General features: G+C 39.7%; 1 protein-coding gene and 1 long non-coding RNA gene across 3 annotated transcripts in view; both read right to left on the reverse strand.

Annotated features, from left to right (window-relative positions):
* The window catches only part of btbd11b (BTB (POZ) domain containing 11b), a 99,405-nt gene extending 77,298 nt beyond the window's left edge, over nucleotides 1-22,107 (reverse strand). For both annotated transcript variants that reach the window (XM_061721418.1, XM_061721417.1), the window contains exon 1: nucleotides 21,065-22,107. In XM_061721418.1, the coding sequence (XP_061577402.1) occupies nucleotides 21,065-21,917 (853 nt within the window). In that variant the 5' untranslated portion in view covers nucleotides 21,918-22,107. The remainder of the gene's footprint in view (nucleotides 1-21,064) is intronic.
* Nucleotides 1,653-2,802, reverse strand: LOC133444004 (uncharacterized). The gene is made up of 2 exons (XR_009782702.1): nucleotides 2,590-2,802; nucleotides 1,653-2,019 (listed from the first exon to the last, which is right to left on the reverse strand). It is a non-coding gene; the product is annotated as an uncharacterized LOC133444004 (long non-coding RNA).
* Nucleotides 22,108-22,933: the final 826 nt, after the last annotated feature.

Below are 22,933 nucleotides of genomic sequence, written 5' to 3' on the forward strand. Positions count from 1 at the left end.
AGTGTGAGTAGTTCATAGTGGCCTTTATTGACTAGTGTAGTGCGGTACTGATGTGAGGGTTTCCAGGAACTTTGCTCTGTTTATCAATTAGCTTGTGAAGAGTTCCCATTTATGTGTGGAAATGTGATATCGGCTTTACAGTGTTTAAAGCGACACTACGTAACTTTTCCACCTTAATATCATATTTCCAGAGTCATTGTGATGGTACATCAACTTCCAACAGGTTTAATGAACCTCTGTCATGATCTGAGGGGGTCTGTATTGCTTTCACTGGCACTATGTAACTTTGAGGAGCATGGTAGGAACCCTGCCACACTAAAAAACTACAAATTTTACGACTTTGACTGCTTTACGGCACATACGTCACTTCCCCCTCCTTCCCGATTCGTAGTCGAGACAAAAATGGGCGGGGCTTGGAGCGCAGAGGCTGAGCTCAGCAGAAGCTGGTGTTGAGCTAAATGAGGAGCTGGTATCATGGCCGAAGCAGCGAAAAAAACGAAGAAAATAAAAGTTTTAACGGAGCGGAGGAGGCGAAAAAAAGAAAGCGGGAGAGTAACAAGCTAAATGCCCGGTGGAGAATAAACATTGGCCCGGCGTTCTCTCGCTACAAGCCCTTGTAGCGCCGTCGTCTTGGACGAGATGGTTGAAGGATGTAAAGACGTGCATCACCTCCAGGTATGCACTTTTGTCAACACCTATGTCAGTGTGTTTTACAAAAACAATTATCCTGAAACTACTACAGCTGGTGTAAGTGTTGCTAATGTATCAAATGTCAATATCTATGTAAACCTTTTGACTCTTCAGGTCTGTATATACAGATACTTATACACTGATGGTAAAAGCAACACATTTGTAGATATAGTAAAATATAGCTAGAAAAATGAAATATATAGGCAAAGTATACACTTCCAGATGAAAAAAATACAATATAAACACCATATAAGCATATAAAATAAGTCTACTTTGTTGGAATTATATTAAAATAATAACAAGAGTAGTATAAGAAACCTTATAGTGTTTATAATGTGTCGTTTTATCTTGTGAGTGTATAAATATATACATTTCTCTAATTTTTCTATAGCTATACATTACTTGCTTTTACTTTCTGCATAATTACAGTGACTTCAACAAAGAAAAAAATTCAAACTTGTGATCAACAAAATATGTTGAATGATTTATAGGTCAGTAATTATCAGAAAGACATAATGTTTTTGTACCTTTATTCTCTCACTCTGCAGGACTACATCAGATCTGGAAAACTTCCAGAATCACATCCTCATGCAGGGAAGGGTTCTCCTACACTCCAGCAGTGAATCGCACGCGGACTCTCCCAGCACGAAACATGGATGGACACAAGATGCTACTGCTACTATAGTCATTGTATTTATTTACAGTAACTTCTTACACTGTTTCATAGTTCAGTTTTCATTATCAGTTCATTATTTTTAGTTTATTTTTCTACTACTCTATTTACACTTGTTTACTTTATTCACAGTAATTTATCCTGTCATACAGTTGTTCATTACTGCTACTGTGATACAGATTACTTATTGTTTATAATAAGTATGTATGGGATAACTGCTGTCACTATGCAAATGACAAAGTTCAAGAATTTTTCTATTTTCTGAAAGGTGTGTAAATAAAAGTCTGTCTTGTTTTGCACAAATGTCTTTATTTTAAACACACAAAAACAACTGTACAGGAAAAAATGGAACAAAAAAAAAAAACAATATCAAAATATTTGCAGTAATCCTCATAAAGGTTCCATTCTAGAGAAGACGGGGAGCCCTGAAACCAGTGTACTGTCCCATTGGGTCTGGAAAGGTGTCTCTTATTTTCCAAACATCATGCTGCCAGAGCACAAACTGGCGATATGTATATATATGCATATATATATATGATATATATATATATATATGCATATATATATGATATATATGCTGCGTGTCGGTTCTGTCTTTGTGGGGGTTCAAACTCTGATGATGCAGAGGTAGAGGTGTTCTCACGAACAGCAGATTCCTGATAAAACAAGAGACAGAATTGTTATGATACAAATGTAAATGTAGAATTCTATGATCAATAAGAATCAAAATTAGAATGTTTTCACATACTGGGGATTCGTCTTGGGTTTTGGTAATTCTAAAATTACTGACAATATCAACAACAGACAGAGAAATAATAGTGATCATAAAAATGTGTAATTCGCAATGTGGAAGCTTTATAAAATAATAATACAATTGAATAGAATTACAGCACTAGAGGAAATAATGCAATGCAAAGAAAATGTATAGAACATTTCTAGTATTTTTCCTGAGAGCTGTAAAATTGTGCAGGGCTGATCTGCAAAACATAAGGAATGGGCATTCAGTTATTCACAGGTTATAAAGTATTTTTTTATTTTGTCAGTAAGTATGTTGGACTACTAATTTATGACGAAGTCCCTCTAAAAAACGTGACAGGAAAAAGGTGCAGAGCGTATGAGTTTGTAGGGCGCATTATCTCGCTGAAACAACTTAATAAAACCAAGTTGAACTTAGGGTTTTTCAACATCGTCATATTATATTGTTTAGCCAAAAATAGATACATTACCTCTTCATTATCCATCCTGCAAACGACCGCTGAAAACAGAAAAGTCGTTTTGAAAGTCCGTCCCGTCTTCTCTCATCAAAACAAATGCAGCGGCGGGGACGGGGGTTTTCCGGCAGTACGCGCTGGTGCTCATGGGAAATGGAGTGTTCTTTCTGGTAAAGCACTACCGATTTTTGTCCAAAGGAGGCGCCAAACTCAACAAAGCTGAAAGTTCCGTTGTGCTGCTTTAAGTATTCTTTTCTGTTAACATCTTAACACTGCAGCTTCCCCACAATCCCACAGGAATGTTTCAGATGATTCACTCACATGAAAAATGTACAAAAGATTTCTATGAGTAAACCGTATACATTACATAAGTCCATATACAGGAAAATATAGTACGAATAAACAACTTTCTAAGAATCTCTTTTCTTAGTATAAAGCCCCCTCACAACAGCGTCCATGTGCACAGATCTAAGTAAAATGATGGAAGAAATGCAGTCTTATTAGAAAATGTGTAATGTTTACATTTGATCAAAATGCAAGTGTATATATGTACATTTCTTCTTGTAATATATAATGATTCTACAGTATGTACATTTTCACTAAAATTTGAACAGAATTCTTCTGTAATAGTGTGACTCTGTAAAGTGCAATAAGAAAAAAAACGCATTTCAAGAGAATATCTTGGCAACACAAGACCAGCAAGGGTGTTCAGAAAGAAGAAACTGAGACCGGTTACATGTTTTTCTTGTACCAGTGGCCACAGTTTAAAGCACAAAAACATGTTCTCACACTTCCGCACATCTCCACACAACCTCATGGGAAGGTGTCGCATTGGCAGATTTAATCTGAAAGTATCTGCCCTGCTGAGGAAGCCTGGATGTACGCAGAAACACACAAAGGTAGAGAGCTACAGTAAACAGAGGAGAGAAGAGATGGCAATTTGAAAAATCACAGTCCCTAAAAGACCAGCATGAAGCAAAAGAAGTACAAAAAAGGGGGACAGCATTGTTGCTGTGGTGAAATGCACCACTGCACACTTTTACTGGGTGATAAGACAAGACTGAGAGTGGCTGACAAGAATCACTCTGCATATTATATCTAATGATGATTCAAAGTTCAATGTGACTGAGGCTGGGACTCACAATTTAGCGTCAATAGATAATGTCTACATAAGTCTATTGTGAAGGCGCCCAACGCTGCATTAACATGCAAACCATTGAACTGAGTTTTTATTGTTTAAACTTAAATGGGATGAAGTGAGTTTAGCAGAAAGTAAATTAAGTTATGACCTATATTATAAACTTTTGAGTCGAAGCATTGATATGTCTTTCTACATTGTGGTAGTTCTGCCAGTCTGTGATGTACTTTGACAATAAAATGGGAGTGAGGTATGAACCAGCATAAGTTAATCATAAAGAAGGAAAAAAAAATAAAAAATGTCAAGAACTAAACACACATATCTTCTGCTTTGATAATCACCACATGCTCAGGTCTGAGTTGATCAATCTCATGCAATCTCATGCATCGTCTCTTTTTAACTATGTAAATGTTGATCCGATGTTATTGACCGGCACTTTACTCATTTACTTGCTAGTCTATTACCTGTACAGCCACTCTGCAATGAAAACTACCGTTACAGACTGCAGTTTGATCTGGAGATCAGTCACGGCTCAGGCATCAGTCTGTGCTGTAGCAGGAACACAGCCAAGGCTGCCCGGCCGGGGCTTTCTCATCTCGATTGACAGAACTAATGGAGCCCCAGAAACCATGGAGGACAGGACAATCTTTAATCACCTCCTCATTTACTCTCTCCATTGCTACAATCGCTGGGCTGAACCAGACTGGAGAATCTGAAGAACCACGCCAGAACACACAGAGAGAGAGAAATGTGCACGAGAAAAGAATTGAGAGATGCTGTTAGAAAACACTAACACAAGGTGAAAAATCATCCCAGTCAGACAATACCACGAAGGAGAAATGGAATGGTGTATTAATTGAGCTCACATGGTGTATGCGTTATGCAGTCTGAAGGTCAGTGGTCTGGGCTCTCGTGGGACGTAATGGGATACTGGTCCAGTGGAACAGGCAAGGTACTGCATCAGGAAATCTAGAGCTGCTTCTGCTCTGTGAAGCCCTGCTATGAGTCTGAGGTGTCACTTCTGTTCACCGTTCAGGGGCAAACTTACAAACTTACACTCACTTACAGTTTAAATACAGTTATTTCACATAAACATACTGTGAAAACTGAAATTGCTTCTGGTACTTATTTTCTGTGAGCTTTGCTTGTCATTGTAGTTGTTTAAAATTAGATTTTTTACAGTAGGATGCAATAAGGATTGGGTGTTCTTGCCACTGTGTCTGTGCTTCTCTCCAGAGGCAAGTGACAAAAAAAGAAAACCATTCACGTGCATCCATAGATTTTAAGATTTCACACATGATTTGGATCCCAAAACACTGAGCTGACAGCAGCTGATGAGTGCAAATGGATGAATATATCCCTATCCAAAGAGAATACACTCATAATCCAGAGAAAGTTGGGCATGGGACAGACGGAGCGTGTTTATATCTGCCACATGAATGAGAGCTGTTCAGTATTTACACATCTCTGCGTGTGGCATGCGCAGGGGAAGCAGAAACAGCCCCTCACAGTCCTGGATATGTTTGCATCCACACAGCTCACTTCAGGAAAACCAAAGATTTGCGAATGCTGAAGACAGTTTAACACTAGCTCCTTGGAGGACATATACTGGAATAAATCTTTTAAACCTTTACTAATCCTTTGTAAATAATAAAAACAGAGATGATTGAACACAAATCCACAAAGCAAAAGTCCTGCTGTTTTGCATTTTCTTATTTTATAGATAGTTTAGATAAGCATAAGTGGGACAGAAGGGCAACAGAAACAATCATTAGCAAGCTTTAAAACTGCTGGTAAGTTTATTTTTCTTTAGAAATGCCATTCCATTAAGGATGCTGCAATTTGTTTGGATGGCATTTTTTTTCTGGTTGACTTGATTCATTAAATTACTCGGACTGGCAATTCATGGCAAAATGTTTACAGCTGTCCAAGATAGGTGATGTATTGTTCATCTTATCAGTGTGGCCAAAAAACTGGCATTAGCTCTAGCTCTATAAAAAAAAAAATATATAAATAAAAAAAAAATATATATATATATATATACACTCAGAATACGTCCAAGTATTTAAAAAAGTTGAGTCCTCACATCAATGGTAATGAGCCTGAAAGCTATATATATATATATAAATATATATATATATATATATATATATATATATATATATATATATATATATATATATATATATATATATATATATATACCACTTAACCAACCAGGGTCCAAATGAACATGTTCACCCAACCAATCCACTTGCTGGTACTTGTTTGCACTGACTTGTTCTTGCGTTATTAGAACTAGACTGCTTGCTTGTGTCTCATTTGTCAGCCGCAGCTTCTCTCATGGATTTTCCTGTTTTGATCCTTGCCATCTGTGCCTCCTTCTCTCCTTCCGCTTACACCAAAGTCAACATCATGAACATTTTATTCTTAGCCACAGCTTTACTGGATGTGACTCTGTGGTGTGAAGCAATTGTTCGTATTCTGCAGAAAAAGATAAACTTTCCTCTTTTTTTCAAGGAAAAAAAAATAGCTGCAGTAGCTGAAGCAGTGAAATGGCATTGCTCCATGATGATGAGGTTTTTGAACTTACGGTTCATAATTGGACCATATTGTTTTGATTTTGTTTTAGGAAAAAGTTGTATCCAGTTGACATGTAAGGACCATCAAGAATATCCTTAATAATGCTCTTTTTGTGTTGTAGTGGTTGAACTCACATGTATAGCAGATGACTGTTAATGATACTAACAGCGGTCCATCAGATACAAATAGCAACGACCAGAAATAAGTGACGCTGCCCAAAGGAAAGGTTTTATGCAATCTATGGAGCCTGTGAAAAGGCTGCTCTTCTCCCTTTTCACTAAGCCCTGTTCTCCACATTATCATGATGTTGTGTTATATCATTCAAATGTTTGCATAAATTTGTTGGGTTTTGGATGAGTGAATACATTGGTTGTTTTTTTCAGTGGGGGTTTATCTTTGTTACAGGTTTGTTATCTGTTAGAAGTAGGGCTGTTCGATTTTGCCCAAAAATAAAATCTCGATTTTTTTCTCTCAAAATCCGATTTTCGATTACGATTACAATTATTTTGTGAATTGACAAAAGGCAAAGAAATGATTTCAAATATGCTGTTTTTTTATTGAACATTTGCCCCATTGGGCTTTAAGTGCAAACTTTGCTCTTATTAAACCAAAAATGAATGAATAAAGTGCAAAACTCTGTAAAATAAGATAATATAATAATAATATAATAAAATATAAAGTTTTATCTCTGAAAACAAAATCAGCAAATCAGCCCTTGCAAACATACAGTAAGTTATATTTCCAATTAAATAAAACAAGACATTTTCTAATTAAACTAAACTGGGTCTTTGCATGCTAAATAATAATGCAACCCATGAAGGAGGTAGAGGTGTGTAATGTCAGTCATTACATTTGCTGTTCACATTTGCAAGTTTTTTGCAAGGAACACGAGCTGGTCTACGGCATCTGGCTTGAGGGATGCCCGGTGGCATGTTACAACGCCCCCTCCTACACTAAAGAGCCTCTCCGATGGGGCACTTGTCGCAGGTATTGAGAGGTATTTCCATCAATCATTAATATGGTATCAATCATTAATATGTGTGCAGACAAGGTAAAAAAAATAAAATTAAATTAAAAATTAAAAAAAAAAAAAAGTGAAAAATCGATTTTACGAGTTTCACGTTTTAACATCGTTCTAATTACAGAATCGCGATTACGATTTAAAATCGATTAATCGAACAGCCCTAGTTAGAAGGGTCGGCCCCCTCTGTATGTTTCCAGTTGTCCTGGCTGGGTTGTTGGGGGGAGATCAGCTGCTCAATCAGGGAGAGTGGAAGCAGGTTTGCATCGTTAGGTCCTCTTAGCAGTGAGGGCCTGGGCACGGTTAGGATGTGGGGAGAGGGGTAAAACTGGTCTGTGGTAAATGACATTTGGGTGAACCGTTTGCACTTAGGAATACATTGTGTGTTTATAGTAGATTGTGATTGTCAGCAGTAACAAAAAAATCCTGTGTTTATAATTGTGGGGTGTTCTGTGTATTTTGAGAGACCAATAGCTGGGTAGCTCACCCCCATACTTACCTGAGTAGGTGGTATGGTCCAGTTGGGTGAGGAGCAGGTAAAATGCCATTCGGTGGTCAATAAGGGGAAGACTAGGTGGCAGCTTGCTGTGAGGCTGCAGGTTTTATTTCTTTGATGGTATTTTTTTTTGAATATCCTGGGATTCATTTTTGCCTTAAATTTTGCCTTTGTTTCATTAATATATTTGTTAATAAACATCACTTTCTGAGCACATACTCCAGCTTGTCGACCTGCTTTTTGGCAACATCCCTGTAAAAGTTTCCAGTACCGAATATTACCTCTTTAGCCCTGTGTATGGGGTGGCGGCGCTACAGAGACGCATAAGAAAAATCAGTGTTAGGAGAAAAATGACAGGCAGGCGTTGCAAGCTGCATGCAGATTTGACTGTATTCCATCACTTGTCACTTCTTAATCAAGAGAGGTAAACTTGGCTAGCACCCACCCTCGTTGTACCAGGCTCTGTGTCTCATTAGGTTTTCTCATTACTCTCAAAAACTCTGTTCCTGGGCCATATGCGAGTATGAACGTTCCTGTGGTTGTCTGTGTCTGCTGCAACTTTTTATTCCCAAGTGTACGCTGCTGTGTAAGGGGTTCCCTAGCACAAATACATCCGATCTCACTACCAGACGTAATGAGGGAAAGGTCTCCACTGGTACGGAGTGGTACAGCTGTTGCCTTCCCCCCCATCACATGTGCTCCAGGCATCCACCTCACGCACACTGCATTCTGGTGGAGCAAGAGCAGCAGAAGACCTGTGGATGGAATAATTGCCCTGCAGACACGAAACAAGACAAGGCTGTCTCGGTGAACAGAGGCGTCAAATCCCTGACAAGTGCCCTGCTGATGTTCTCACAAGAGCCCTAAAATAAATCTACAAATATCTCTCCTTCTTCAATACTGCTGCTGTTGGACTTTAAAGTCAGAGCTCCCACTCAGTCAGACACTTCCCCCCGTAACGGTCCAATTATTTTTAGGGGATGTGCTTCCGTGCTGTAATTTACTATTTTTGTGCACCCACTTTCTGTAATTGTTTTTCAGTGGGTAGTTTGACTCACTTTCTGACACAGAAAGGTCTGCTCTTAGTGCTGAAAGGCATGTGCATAATCAACAGCTATGTGTTCCAAGAAAGCAAGCGCAAGAGTCAACACAGCATGTGTCCCGCGGAGTAGCACGACAGATTATCTCAAATTACTTTTCAACAGTATAGTTTTTGACATGTTACTGGCAATGATGCAAAGATGTTGCCTCATAGCATTTCATTTCATAGTCTGAGTCCTGGATGCAACCCTGTCTGAAGTTCACACAGAAGAAGAAGAAGATCATTCATGAAATGTGAACGGAACAAATTTGTGCGTTAACTTTATGTTAATGACATATATTATTGTTTATTTTAGAATAAATTAAGTCTGAAAGTTAAGATTGCATTTTTTTATTCCATTACTTTTTTAGATTTTATTTGTATGCCATATCGTCCAAGTTCTACTTTCAGGATTCATGAAAATGTTAGTAGTTCCAAACTTTTCATAGGTGCGATCAAATCCAACCACATATCGAGCGAGCGTAAATAATGTGTCCTCATCAGACTTTAATGACTTTTAATATCAATCCATTACATGGTTTGTTATTTTTACAACATGCAGATAACTTTAACACATTTTAAACATGAGGATCAGTTTGAAATGTCAAACGTTTATCTTAATTGATGGAAATTTTGCATATTGAGGCAACAGATGATACTTCTTAAAATGGGTTGATAAAATGACCTTAATATGCTGTCCGTGTTCAGCAGCAGCAGGTGAACAAGAACATGGCAACTGGAACTGGAACTGCTTCCAATTTACAAAAAGAAAACACTTTACCAGCTTCCTTCCACGGCCCAAAATAAGGTCTTCCAGGTCAAAATTGCCCACAGGAGTGAATGTGAGTGTGTGTGTAGTTGTTAGTCTATATGTGCCCCTGTGATGGACTGGTGACCTGTCAAGGGTGTACCCCTACATTTCACCTACAGAGGCCCGGGACATTCTCCAGCAGACCCCTGTGACCCTTTATTGGAATAACCGGGTTTATATCATGAATGAATGGATCCTCTGGCTGCCACAATGTAAACTATTCAAAGCTTTCCTTCAGAGTTTGCTGTTAAATCTTATATTTTTCTCTTTTTTTAACGTGCACCGTCTCCACGGATACACTTGCAGGATAAGGATACACATCCTTGTATAATGATCCCTTAAATTTTGCAAATTAAAGAGTAAAAGAACCGCACAGCCAGCTTGTGATCAATTACGATGCATAAATGCTTGTACGCATTTTTATGACCAAATCCGAGTTTTATGCTGCCTTCACGAATTTCGGAGTAAGGAAAATTATGTGTAATCTACTCAAAAATGTACAAAGATTTCATGAATAAGATCCACAGTCTGGAGAGCTTTGAAATGAAAAATGCAACAACCACATCTTTCTCAATAGCAGAAGATCTTTTAAGAGCCAGGAGGAATAGCAACATATCAAATTGGTAAAAACTTTACTCCCCAAACCTTTTTTTTTTTCTGTGGAACATGTAGCAGACCTGAACTGTAATAACTGATTAATTTTAAGAAAAAAAGACATGAAGTTCCAACTTTTTTTTTTAGATTTTAGGTTGTATTTCAAACAAACCAGCTCTGCCCAGACTTGAGTCATGTCACAACTAAAATTGTGATTGGAGAATTTGTTGTCAGGTTGGCGCAGATCTCCTAGTCCAAGATATTATGTTCCAGTAGACATTTTCTGTGACATGCACTCATGGTTAAGGAAATCAAAGAATCCCTGTGTCCTGGGTCTGGCGGGGGCTATGAGAAATACCCCACCATATAGCGTAGTTTCCTGTTCAGACAGGATACCACAGCTGAAGAAGGGAAACCCAACACCCACCTGCAAATAATACTGACTCAGGCATGGTGAGAGGAGCCCCTGACATCTGGATGTATGTGTTGGAGCATGTGTGTTGAGTTTGAGTGTGGGAGGCTTGCCGTATATTGGATGTGTCACTGCTGAACTGCCGCAGCACGTAAGAGCAGACACATAGCACAAAGTAAATACGGCTCTGGCGCGGAAACTTAACATTTCAGTTCATGAAACAACCAAGACAAGGTCTCTTTCCTCTTCCTGTTAAAACTGATGAGGTGAAGATCCATGTATATTTCATAACACCATACATCCAATGCCTACTCAACTTCTAGTTTCATAGATAGACATGTTCTCCTGATCACTGAGCATAATAGAAAAAAATGGATACCTCACAACAAAGCTTTGTGTAATACTATAAACGACATGTAACGAGTCCCACAAAGGATATTATTATCTCCTGATATCTATCAGTATCTTTCTCACTAAGAATAAGTCAGCATTGGGATAAAAACAGGTATGAGCCATCACAAATCATCCTAAGCTTACGGCTCAGTCTGAAGTCTCTTCTTGTCTCTTGCCCTAACAGCTGCTACATATGACTACAGAGAGCGATGAAAGCAGGCTAACCCAGTGGTCCTGTTACATGCAGCTCAGTTGCACAGTAAACGTAGGAATAACACGAAGTAACCTGAGAGGTGGCTAGAAGAATGCAACGGCATCAGCTACACCAGTTACAAGTATACTTGGTAGCAGTGCACATAGACTTTAAAAGAAAAGACTTTATAGGAAGAATTGGACAATCTCCCTGATGTATGGTATTTTTGAAAAGTCCTTGTGAACCCACTTTTTCATGCACCATGTTACAAATGAGTCAAACAAGCAGGACTGGAAGCCAGCTTGAACATAGCCAACTTGTTTCAGTCACAGTTAGTGTTCTAGCTTGGCTGGTTTAGCCATGATGCTAATTAATGTAACTACATTAATTAATGTTATAATACTATAATATTGCTTTTTTTTAGCAAGGCTGTAAATATTTATATTTCTGCTGCAAAACTGGACATTTTAACATGGGGGTCAATGGAGATGGACTTAGTTTCTTCAGTCTCAAGTGGTCAGGCGAGGAACTGCTGTTTTTTGTTTTTTTTATTCAGCTTTGGCTTCAACTTGAAAGTTGGAATATTGGTGCTTGGCGGTGCATGACACTGACGGGAACGCACACAGGGAGAGCACAGCTTTTCTGCACACAGTGCTAACCAGGTTAAAACCCATGCAGAGGGAAGATTCATATTACAGCATATTACATACTAGCATATTTACAGTGTGTTTCAAACAACCATTTTGGTCTCAGTCGATTGATTCACATCTATGATTTTGCCATTGAAACAACATGTAAAAGGGATTTTCTGCTGTGAACATGTGCCAGTAGCTCTGCTGCTATTTTGGCGGGGATCAGCTGAAGGAGCTGGTAGCCACTGGTAACTTTGATTGACATACAGTGGGCGTATTCTGGTCGGCTTCACTGCACATGGCAGCGCGCAGATACAAGGAAAGAGAGGCTCAAAACCACTCTTCAGAAAAATACGGGTCATGAGGCTGGTGCTTTGTCCATTCTTTTCTCCAGTCTATGGTCTGTATCAAGGCCACAGTGAAAGTTTACCTTTGGTAGGTCAAGTCGCCACGTTCCCTTCTCTGAAATGTAATTCATTAAATCCTTCAGATTCAGCTAACAGGTCTCACTATCTCCCCTTTTTTGTCACTGTTTTCCAGTTTCTTTCTTGCTATCTGCTGTTGCACAGGTTCAGTATGCAATTATAATGACCCAGAATGTTTCTTTGTAGACTAATGTATAACACTCACATCTAAAGATTATAAGACAGTTTTAACTAGCCGGCTAAAGATTCTGCAAAGATTTGTGATCTTGCCGGGTCACAGTTTACACAACTATAACTAATAAACAATAGTAAACACTCCGTTCAGTTGTTCATGCTAATTACGTAATAGTGCATCACAATTTGAATGATACAAGACTGAAAACTTGCCATTTGTATTTAATATGAGACCTTTTGATTTATCTGTAACAGCGAGATACAGAAAAGAAGGCCTCCAACTACTACGTTGGACCTACAGTAACAGCGGAGATCATAGGAGCAAGCCCCAACTTCAGCAGGACTCTTCTTGATTTTTGGCCGACCGTGGTGACCTTTATACAACCTTACAAATTACTTGTATAATCACTAGATGTAAGAAAGCACAACTCCTCAAGCAAAGGAAAGACACTGTAAATGTTCGACGGGACACAACGCATTGCACCACAACTACAAGAAGGCAGCTACCTTGGCCCGTCCTTGACCCGTGTTCTTTGTCTTTTAATTTTGTTGTTCATGTTCAGAACAAATCATCACACAAATGTTTCACCACTTGTTTCTTCCCCCAGTCTAATTTTAATTAACAAATCCTGTTTTACCAGTGGTTATGCCTTATTTTGTTTGTTTTGTTGTTAAATTTGGTTTGGAGACCACTTGAATGAACGAGTCACCGTCAGATCGTGTAGTGCGTGAGGCCTAGTTGCAACCCAATTTGAAGCGCCACAAAAAAAATTTGCTCACACTTATCTGGTGCACCCACCTCAATAAGTGAAACACTCTGTTCAGTTTGTGCTTCACAAAGTCTATTATTTAAAAAAAATGTTTGGCCTGTCTGTAAGCTTTTACACTCCCAACCCAAACCTCTCACAGCCTATTGGGGGTAAAGAAAGGACAGGTGCTCGCTTATGATTGGTTCTGATCCGTGCAACGTCCCCCAGCAGCATCTCATCATCAGGCAAATGCTAACCAAAGCAGTGAGGAGTCACAGACGATTCAAAATTCAACGTGGCTTATAAGAACAGATGCCTTTCTGTAATATAAATCCTAAATCATATTTACATACAACAAAAATGCTGCCTGTGCCCAGTTCATTCTCAAACACTCGACACTTTGAAACCAAAGACGTCTAACATGTTGTTTATGATTGATAATGAGTTACACCAAGGACTGTGTGATTGTCTCCAGCTGTATCTTGCACAAACTGAAGCCAGTAAACATATTAATTGGACATATGTGCAGCCAATTAATCTTTTGCCAGTTACAAGCAATTTTCCATAAGTAGCACACCCTGGAGTTATTTCAATTTTTCAGTTTGCCAGAAAGTTTTAAACTAATGAGTCTTTTGCCAGGTTTGTGTTTGCTGTGCTGTGGTTCAAATGAAGACTGGAATTGAACCTGCATGGCTTGCCCTTTTTATTTCTGTTTTCAATCAACTACAAAGCTATTACTATGCACCACAAAAGACAAAGAGGCAACCCATAGTGTATGTTAATTTGGCCTTGAAGACAGTGTGAAACATCTTGGTGAACTTAAATTTTGAATTGATCACAACAACAATTTTGACTTTGGCTGTGGGGGGAGCGTGGGTTCATGCAGTAAAAACGGTAAACGGATCAACCAGCAGTGATTTGCAGTGGATAGCTCTCACTTTCTCCTTAACTTTCTGAAAACCTCAGTGTTGCTGTGCAGTACTGGCCCATCTCTATATGCAGTGTCAGCCTCCTCCTTTTACACTGCAGTGTCATCAGTTGTGAATTTTGTTTTTCACTGCATAAGATAATGGATGTGTTGTTAAAACATGAGTTGTGTGAGTCTCATACTCATTCTGTGAAAATTGAGAGCCCTTCTCATAGACATTTATGGCACTATTTTTGATCATTTCAGATCTCTTAAGGTCTTGAAAATATTCCTTTCAAGCATTTCAATCAAAGAGTACATCAGATCGGACAGGTCAGCGATTTAAATGAGAAAAGGTTCCACCTGTCCTTCCCTAAAGAGGTTATAACAATGGCCATATATCAGGAGCTCCAAATTCCAATATTAAGGAGCCATTCATTCATTCATTAAAGTTATGGAAATCATAGGACAAATGATACTTTAATGTAGTTTGTTTGAATAACCCCTGAATAACCCCCTTAAATAAAAACAAGAGTGAACACAGTACAATTTTGTTTGTTTTTGTTTTGTTGTTTTTCTTTTAGTTTTTCAAATAATATGCTTTTTTCCAACGTATGAGCTTACTCTTTCACATGACAGCTCATTACAGAGGTAGCTGATAGAGCCTAAACGTTCAGAAAGCGAAAACACCCACTGGAGTAACAGCCTTATTGAATTTGTGGCAGCATAGCAATGGAAATTGGCTTTGGTGGAGGAGATGTAATAAAGATATTCATAAAGGCCGCTTCACAAAGCTGGGTCACCACCGTTAGCATAATATGAAAAAATCACCTCAATTACTCCCACTTGCAGAGTGAGATAGATAGAATGGATGGAAACAGAGGCTCAGCCTCCCAAGCTCAGGTAAGGTCAACCTACCCTCAGCTTGACGGGTTTGATTTTAGCAGAAAGACAACAAATGACAGTGTTTCAGCTGCTCAGTCGCCGCAGATGACAGTGAGGGGTTGTTTCAAGGTTAAGAACAGTTGTCGTTTCAGAAAAAAAGCATGCAGAAGAGGAAATTTTGGTTAGAATGAAACATCTAACAACCAGTTTTCCAACACAGTCATTTGTAATGTACTGTACCTGACTTAATGCGTAATATTCATTATGATTGGTTTACTTAAAAGTGGTTAAAAGAGACAAGATGTGAATGAAACACTGTTCAAATATTAATTTTTAAATTAATATGAGGAACTTGTTAATAAACACCTGCTTAAATAGCAATTACTGAAACACACTGCCCTTCATTTGGAGGTTTTGTTTCCTCCCACCAAGTCATTACGCAGGTCTCTGTTAGCATGGGTGAGGGATAGTTTGCCAGGGCCTCGACTGTTGGGGCACTTCTACAAAACCAGGAAGAGCTCATCAACAAGAATTTTCAGGAACTTCTACAGGCTTGAAAAATGTTTAAAAAAAAACTGTTGGGAAGGAGATGATGCTGTTCAGTCAGGTTGATGCTCCCTTTAGGTTCTCTTATTTTTCACCGCCAGTGCCATTCCTCACAAACAGCAGACATAAACACAGCAGCAATCTCAACTCCTTTAATGCTGACCTCGTGGTTTCAGTTTGTTTTTATTCTTCTTTGCTGTCCTGTTCTTTTTTTTTACTTAATGGCTGTTGGCACACAGCAAAGGTGGTGCACGAATGTCACCAGGTGAGAGGAGTGACGATTTGCTAAGTCAGTGGATCCTACCAAGTCCATCACTGTAAATGGAGACAAAACAGCTGGAAGGACCCAGGAAGAGGTCGGTCATGTTACATGTTACCCTGGGCCCCTGCTTATGAAAACACTCCCACTGTAACCCACCGAATTCTGTTCTGGTCTCGACAAAACTTCAAGGAACACACTTTTCTCTTTACTGTTTAGATTAGGGGTGTCCAAAGTCGGTCCTCGAGGGCCGCAGTCCTGCATGTTTTAGTTGTTTCCCTGCATCAACACACCTGATTCTAATTAACGGTTGTCACCACCTTGTCATCAAAGTCTGGATAGTTCTGTTGATGACCAAGCTCTTTGTATCACGGTTTGATAAAAAAAGGGACACATCTAAAACATGCAGGACTGCGGCCCTCGAGGACCGACTTTGGACACCCCTGGTTTAGATACATCAGCTAACAAGTCTTTGTCAAAGCCATCTGATATGACCTATAATAAAGTTTCAAAAATTACAATTCATCTTAAAAAAAGGATAACTAAGACAAATAAAACTCGTGACTTTCTCTCAGCAGACATTACTTTAAACCCAAAGGCTTTGCTCAGTGCTGTTTTCACTTATTCTTCTTCTCTATTCTTCCTCTAATTTATTTTTAGGTACCAAAATGACTTGTTTCGTTAATTGGATATTTCATTGAAACAACTGCTAAAGCTTTCTTCATTATTTTTGAGCATAAAAAAGCACTTTTATTCAAAACAGTTATCTATATCTAAGAATATGTAACATGACCATGATGTGCATTTTCATTTTTCAATTGTTTGAGGTGAGTTGAACATAAAACCTGACTTTTTCCACTCAAACATCTTGATTAAGCTCCTTGTGTCAGGATTTGACACTTCCCCCAGTTTCAGTTCTGTCTTGACCCTCCTGTTTCCCATCTGCCCTGATTGTCTCCACCTGTGTCTCGTTATCCTCTGTGTATATCTAGTCTTGTCTTTCCCCTGCTCCTCGCTGGTCCGTACTGTTTGCTCCCTCCATGGTCTCCTCGTCAGTTCTACCCAGTTTTCCATATGTTCCTGTTTGGTTTTTTGATCCTGCTCAGCAGCGTTTTTGGTTTGGTTTTGCTGAATAAATCCTGCTTTTTGGAACTCCTGCCTCCTGCTCTCCTGCGTTTGGGTCCTCAACAAACCACCCCGTGACAACTTGCGCTTGACTCCTCACCCCTGTAACGCCTCCTAACTGTAAACGTAACCATTTGACATTTTTTATAAATACTAAATTACTGACATCATCTAACACTTTTTTCTTCATTTAGATGTAATTCCATTTCTTTTCAGACTTGCACATGGGCTTACCCACCCAAGCTGGTGTGAAAATTGGCACCTCATCCTGAGCATGTTTTATCCAGATGTAAACGCAATTTATCAGGTACCAAGTGTACATAATCTGTATTTTGCCTTTTTTGTGAACCATTTAATGTTTCAGATCATAGATTAAATAAAAATGCATCAGTTAATTTATTCCTTCAATAGTCGATTTCCACTTTCCTAAAAGGGAATGCAACACACTGTCAAATATGCTGTCTTTGGCTTTTCAGACAATTTTACCCTTTTCCTGTCCTTGAGCTATTTCTGGTGGTGCATCTTCAGCTCTCTGAGAATCTTTATGATTAGTACTGCTGCCGTCTTAATCCTTCTTTCTTTGGCTGCTTTTCATCATCAATGCCACTAGTACGCTAAAGATTTTTTTTTCAAAGTAACTTAGTATCAAGTAATTAGTTTTGTAATGTAGAAATTTGGAGTGCACCTACACAGATTAGTCAGTGGGTGGAAGTATGGGATGCTTCCTGACGAATATATAGCGTCCAAATCCATCTACAGTATAGTGTTAGGATTTCATGAAATTGTTGAAGCTCAAAGAATTTAACACCAGTGGGCTCTCTCTTCATATTCAAAGTAACCTCATATTAAGACACGGAGCCAACACTGGTGTTAAGGGTAGACAAAGATTAGATTAAAGGTTAAATACAATACACATAGCATTGTTGGAGAAGAGACGATGGGGAAAAGCAGACGCTTAGCTTTGGGGGGTCTCACCTGTGAGCTAGGCTTGACACCCCAGGGAAAGGAAGATGGAAGTATCACGTTCCGGAGGTCTTTCCCGTAGGCTCCACCAATGAAATTAATTTGCAAAGAACACCCCCCTTTTTAGTATAAAAAGGAACTGGATCGATGACCGGGTGTGCATTTCTCTCCTACCCACGTGGTCTGAGACAAATGTACCTCCGGCCGGAAAAACCTTGTACTTGACCATTAAAAGTTGTATTAACCTGTGATTCTATTCCACTAGTTTTTCTTTTGGTTCACCAGACAAACGAACACAAATCTTTCAATAGGAAATCAGAAAGATTTAAACACCTGTGAGCCACCAACTTAAACTTGAAGCTGCGGTTGGAGTCAGGTGATTGTTCCTCATATGCAATTTTTCATATTACACATTTGAATTGGTTCTGCTTTTACACCAGCAAACTCTCTACACATCTCTTTCAGAGCTGAAATGTCAGTGGCCTGCAGAGTGACTGACATTCAAGACCTCACAGAAGGTGCTCAAAATTGACACAGTGGCGTTTTATCAGAATCTTGTGAACTGCGTGTCATCAGTCTTGGCATTTTCCAGGATATATTCAATATTCAGCCTGCGAGTCTGAAACCAACAATCCCACACTGGTCTGAGCAGTTGGAAACAGAAAAACAACTGACATGTAAAACTAGAAGTCCAGTGAAGGCAAAGTGCTTGTCCTGCAATGCCAAGCCTCATCAATACAGTTGCAGGGTCTTTGTGACTTCCTCTGTCTGTCAGACTCACTGTGTCTCCCCTTCACTCTGTAACTCAGTTTCATTCACATCACTCTTTATAATGCATGATAACACATATGTCCCTTATGGCTTTTTATTACATAAACCTGTTGCAAAAGGAGCCACAGCAGCACTTTAACAACCATAAAAAACAGGGGCAAGACTGTGTTTGGTTGGTTGTTTCTGGAGAATGAGTGAGTTATGATCATAATTACTCAATCTTTGTAAAAAAATAACATGAGTTTTTATCTACATATGAAATATGGAAAAAGTCAGTGGTGTGTTGTGATTAACACAGTCTGCAAACACACGCACACCTCCAGCAGAGCATCACCAAAGCAAAGCAGGGAAAAGCCCTTCTCCTGCAAACTGTGAGTGAGTCACTAAACCTGAGGATACTGGGCCCTTCCTCATCACTGTGTGCTTTAAAAAAAACAGCTGCATGTAAGATGGTTATCTGAGCGCTTCGGCTTCATTGTAACACTGCATGGAGGACAGAAGAGGCAAGGTAGCCTGAAAAGAATCAATATATCTACTCAGATGGTTGTCGCTTCTCAGATTTAAAAACATTTCATTGGAAAGAGTAAACGTTAAAGGTCACAGCTCCTGAGAAAGTGACAGAAATGTGGAAGCAAGTGAACCTCAGTGAATTTAAGCCATATACAGGAAATTGAATACGGCAGTTGTGACTTCTTTATTCCTTTAATGAACATTGGATTTGAGAGGCAGTTAACTGAGTCTAAAGGCTGATTTATGGTTCCGCGTTACACCAACGCAGAACGCGAGAGTGCGACGCGCGTCGCCGCGTACCCTATGCCGTAGGCTCTGCGTCGATTTAACGCGGAACCATAATATGGAGTTCAGGGGCGTCAATTGGGTATGGCAAGGTATGGCAGCCGCCACACCTTTGCTTCAAGGGTTAAATGTAAATGTTTGTTTTTTTTAAATACATTTATGGAATAACTACAAATGCAAATAAGAACAACATGATCGATTTCACTAGTTATTATACACTGCAAAAACTCAAAATCTTAACAAGAATATTTGTCTTATTTCTAGTTAAAATGTCTCATTTTTAGTCTCATTTTTTTTTAAATCTCATTACATTTAAGACAAGACTCAAAAACAACCATTTTCACCTGTTTCAAGTAGATTTTCACTTAAAATAAGTAGAAAAATCTGCCAATGGAACAAGATTTTTTTGCTTGTAATGAGAAGATAAATCTTGTCCCACTGGCAGATTTTTCTACTTATTTCAAGTGAAAATTTACTTGAAACAGGTGAAAATGGTCAAATAACAAGTTATTTTTCTGGTAATGACTCTTGTTTTAAGTGTAATGAGATTTTTTGACTAAAAATGAGACATTTTAACTAGAAATAAGACAAATATTCCTGGTAAGATTTTGAGTTTTTGCAGTGAGCGAGACTGCATTTGAAAAAGTTCCAATTTTCTTGACCACACAGATAAGCTACATATCAGACTTCTGTGATGAGTATTTGCTGGACGTGTTGATTGATACTCTAGTTAAGTTCTGTGACTCGTAACCTTGCCATACCTTAGCTTCGACTGAATTGACGCCACTGATGGAGTTGCACTGACTTCCATGTCTCATAATCAGTACTCGAGTTGTAAAAGAAATCAGGGGGGATGGTGGATTTTATCATATGGGGACAGATAATTTGTGCTGATTACAAATAATATAATATATTACAAATAATAGCACTGACCAAAACACCTGCAGAAATACTGCAGGAATGACATAGCAGCAGTTAAATGCAGCCTTCTGTAAGCTTTAAATATCCACTGGACTTACATCAAATACATCAAAACACAACAATAAACTATTTTCTGAACTTATCAATATGACTCTGTCCTTCACAGGATAAGTAAAATGGATCACTGCAAAAACTCAAAATAAGAATATTTGTCCTATTTCTAGTTAAAATGTAACTTATTTGAACAATGTTCACCTGTTTCAAGTAGATTTTCACTTGAAATAAGTAGAAAAATCTGCCAGTGGAACAAGATTGTTTTGCTTGTAATGAGAAGATAAATGTTGTTCCACTGGCAGATTTTTCTACTATTTCAAGTGAAAATTTACTTGAAACAGGTGAAAATTGTCAAATAAGTTATTTTTCTGGTGTTATTTTTCTGGTGATGACTCTAAATGTTGAAATAGCAGTAAAACCACATTCATTGATGAAATGACATAAGGGATGGAAAGGGGGTATGGCAGTTTTACAGGGGGATGATTTGGACCGTTTTTATTTCAGGGGGGATGCCATCCCCCCTCATCCCCCCTCAACTCGAGTACTGCTCATAATAACTCACCGCTTGCATTCTTCCCGCAGACCAGGTGCGTCCAGGGCTGCAGGCAGCCCCACAGCTCCGCGTCCCCGCGCACCGCCTGCTCCAGCGTCTCCACGGTGAAGTCGGGGACGCCGTTGCTGCGCTCCGGGGGCGCAGCGCCGCGCAGCGCCCGCGCGTACACCGAGCGGAACAGGCTCTCCATGCAGGCGGCCAGGTAGATGGCGGCGTGCTCGTGCACCCTGACGGCCACCCTGCTGTCCACCATCCACCTGAAGAACCTGCCCACGTTGAAGAGCAGCCCGCAGCGCGCGGACTTGCCGCGGCTGAACTTGTCCTCCTCCGTGCTCATGTTGTACAGGGACAGCGCGCCCAGCGCCGCCGTGACGCAGCTCACGGAGACGCTCCACGACAGGCACAGCTTCACGGCGGTCTGGATCTCGTACTTGGTGCATTTGGCGTAGCGCAGGCTGAGGCGCTGCGCCTCCTTGGCCACCCGCACCAGGACGCGGCCGAGTAGCGCGGACAGCCGGAGCAGGACGTCCTGCTGCGGCGGGCTCGTCTCCTCGTCCTTGCCCAGGGCGCTCAGCACCTCCCCGAGGCTCCACGGAACATCCTCAAGCTCGGGCAGTTTCGCGCATTGCCCCGCGCACTCCAGGATCTCTGCGTCTTCGGCCAGGACGGTGTTCACAGTGTCCAGACTGTTGTGTCGACTGTGCATGGAGTCGGTTAGATGCCAGTGGTGGTTCCCCCCATGCGCCTCCGAGCAGCACAGAGACGCACTGGAAGACCTGAAGGAGTCCGCGGCTCCACCATAACCCGAGTCCAGCGTCAAATCCTCCAGGGTCCTCGCCGCTGACTTGCTACTCCTTGCCATAACTGCACTTCATTACTGCAAAAAAAGAGAGAGCTTGGATGGGGGAAGTGGAGGAAAATGTTGAGGGGGTGTTGGAAGTCTGGAGACGCACAAGCCGTGCACGAGTTCTCCCCAAGCAGCGGTGCTTTTTGGAGACGAAAAGTCCACCCTATACCTGAAGTCCAAAGTTAGATGTCAGTGTGTGACTTGAGAGCATCAACAGTGCCAGGATGCTGGAGCAGCTCAGAGCCTGACAGATGGAGGCGGGGCCGGGGACAGCTGTCAGCCAATGGGCTCTCGGGAGGAAACAGCAAAGATTGTCTATTGGATTGTTTTAAAACATCAAGCCAAGGCAAAGCAAGTTTATTTGTATAGTATTATTCAACACAAAGTAATTCAAAGTGCTTTACATCAACATTACAAGTGGCAAGACAAAATTAAACAGTAAATAACAAATCAAATGATAAGAAAAGAGGTCAAATAAGATAAGATAAGAAATCCTTTAATAGTCCCCCAGAGGGGAAATTTCCAGATTACAGCAGCAAAGGGGATAGTGCAAAACACAAGAGGCATCAATATTACACAATAATAATAATAATAATAATAATAATAATAAAAAACACTATAAACAGTATATACAATAATAAGAAGAAGAAGAGAAGGAGAATAAAAATAGTAATAAATAAAAAATACTAGTATACAAAAAAAGAAAAACAGATGGATATTTACAGATGTTATTTATGCACGTTGAGGTGAATGATATTGCACATTATTTTCCGGTATGTATATTTATTGTCAGGTTGTTATGGTTGTGGTCTACTGTGAGCAGTGCTGGTTGTGTAGTCTCACAGCTGCAGGGAGGAAGTAAAATAATAAAAAAAAATAATAAAAAAGCAGTAGAGTAAAGCAGGTAAGTATTCAATTTAGGAGTATGCCTCTGTAAACAGTAATGTTTTTAGGCCTGATTTAATTGAGCTGACAGTTGGAGCAGACCTCAGGTCTACAGGAAGTTTGTTCCACTGGTGAGGAGCAGAATA

This window comes from Cololabis saira, chromosome 5, assembly GCF_033807715.1.
Source record: "Cololabis saira isolate AMF1-May2022 chromosome 5, fColSai1.1, whole genome shotgun sequence".
Lineage (NCBI taxonomy): Eukaryota > Metazoa > Chordata > Actinopteri > Beloniformes > Belonidae > Cololabis > Cololabis saira.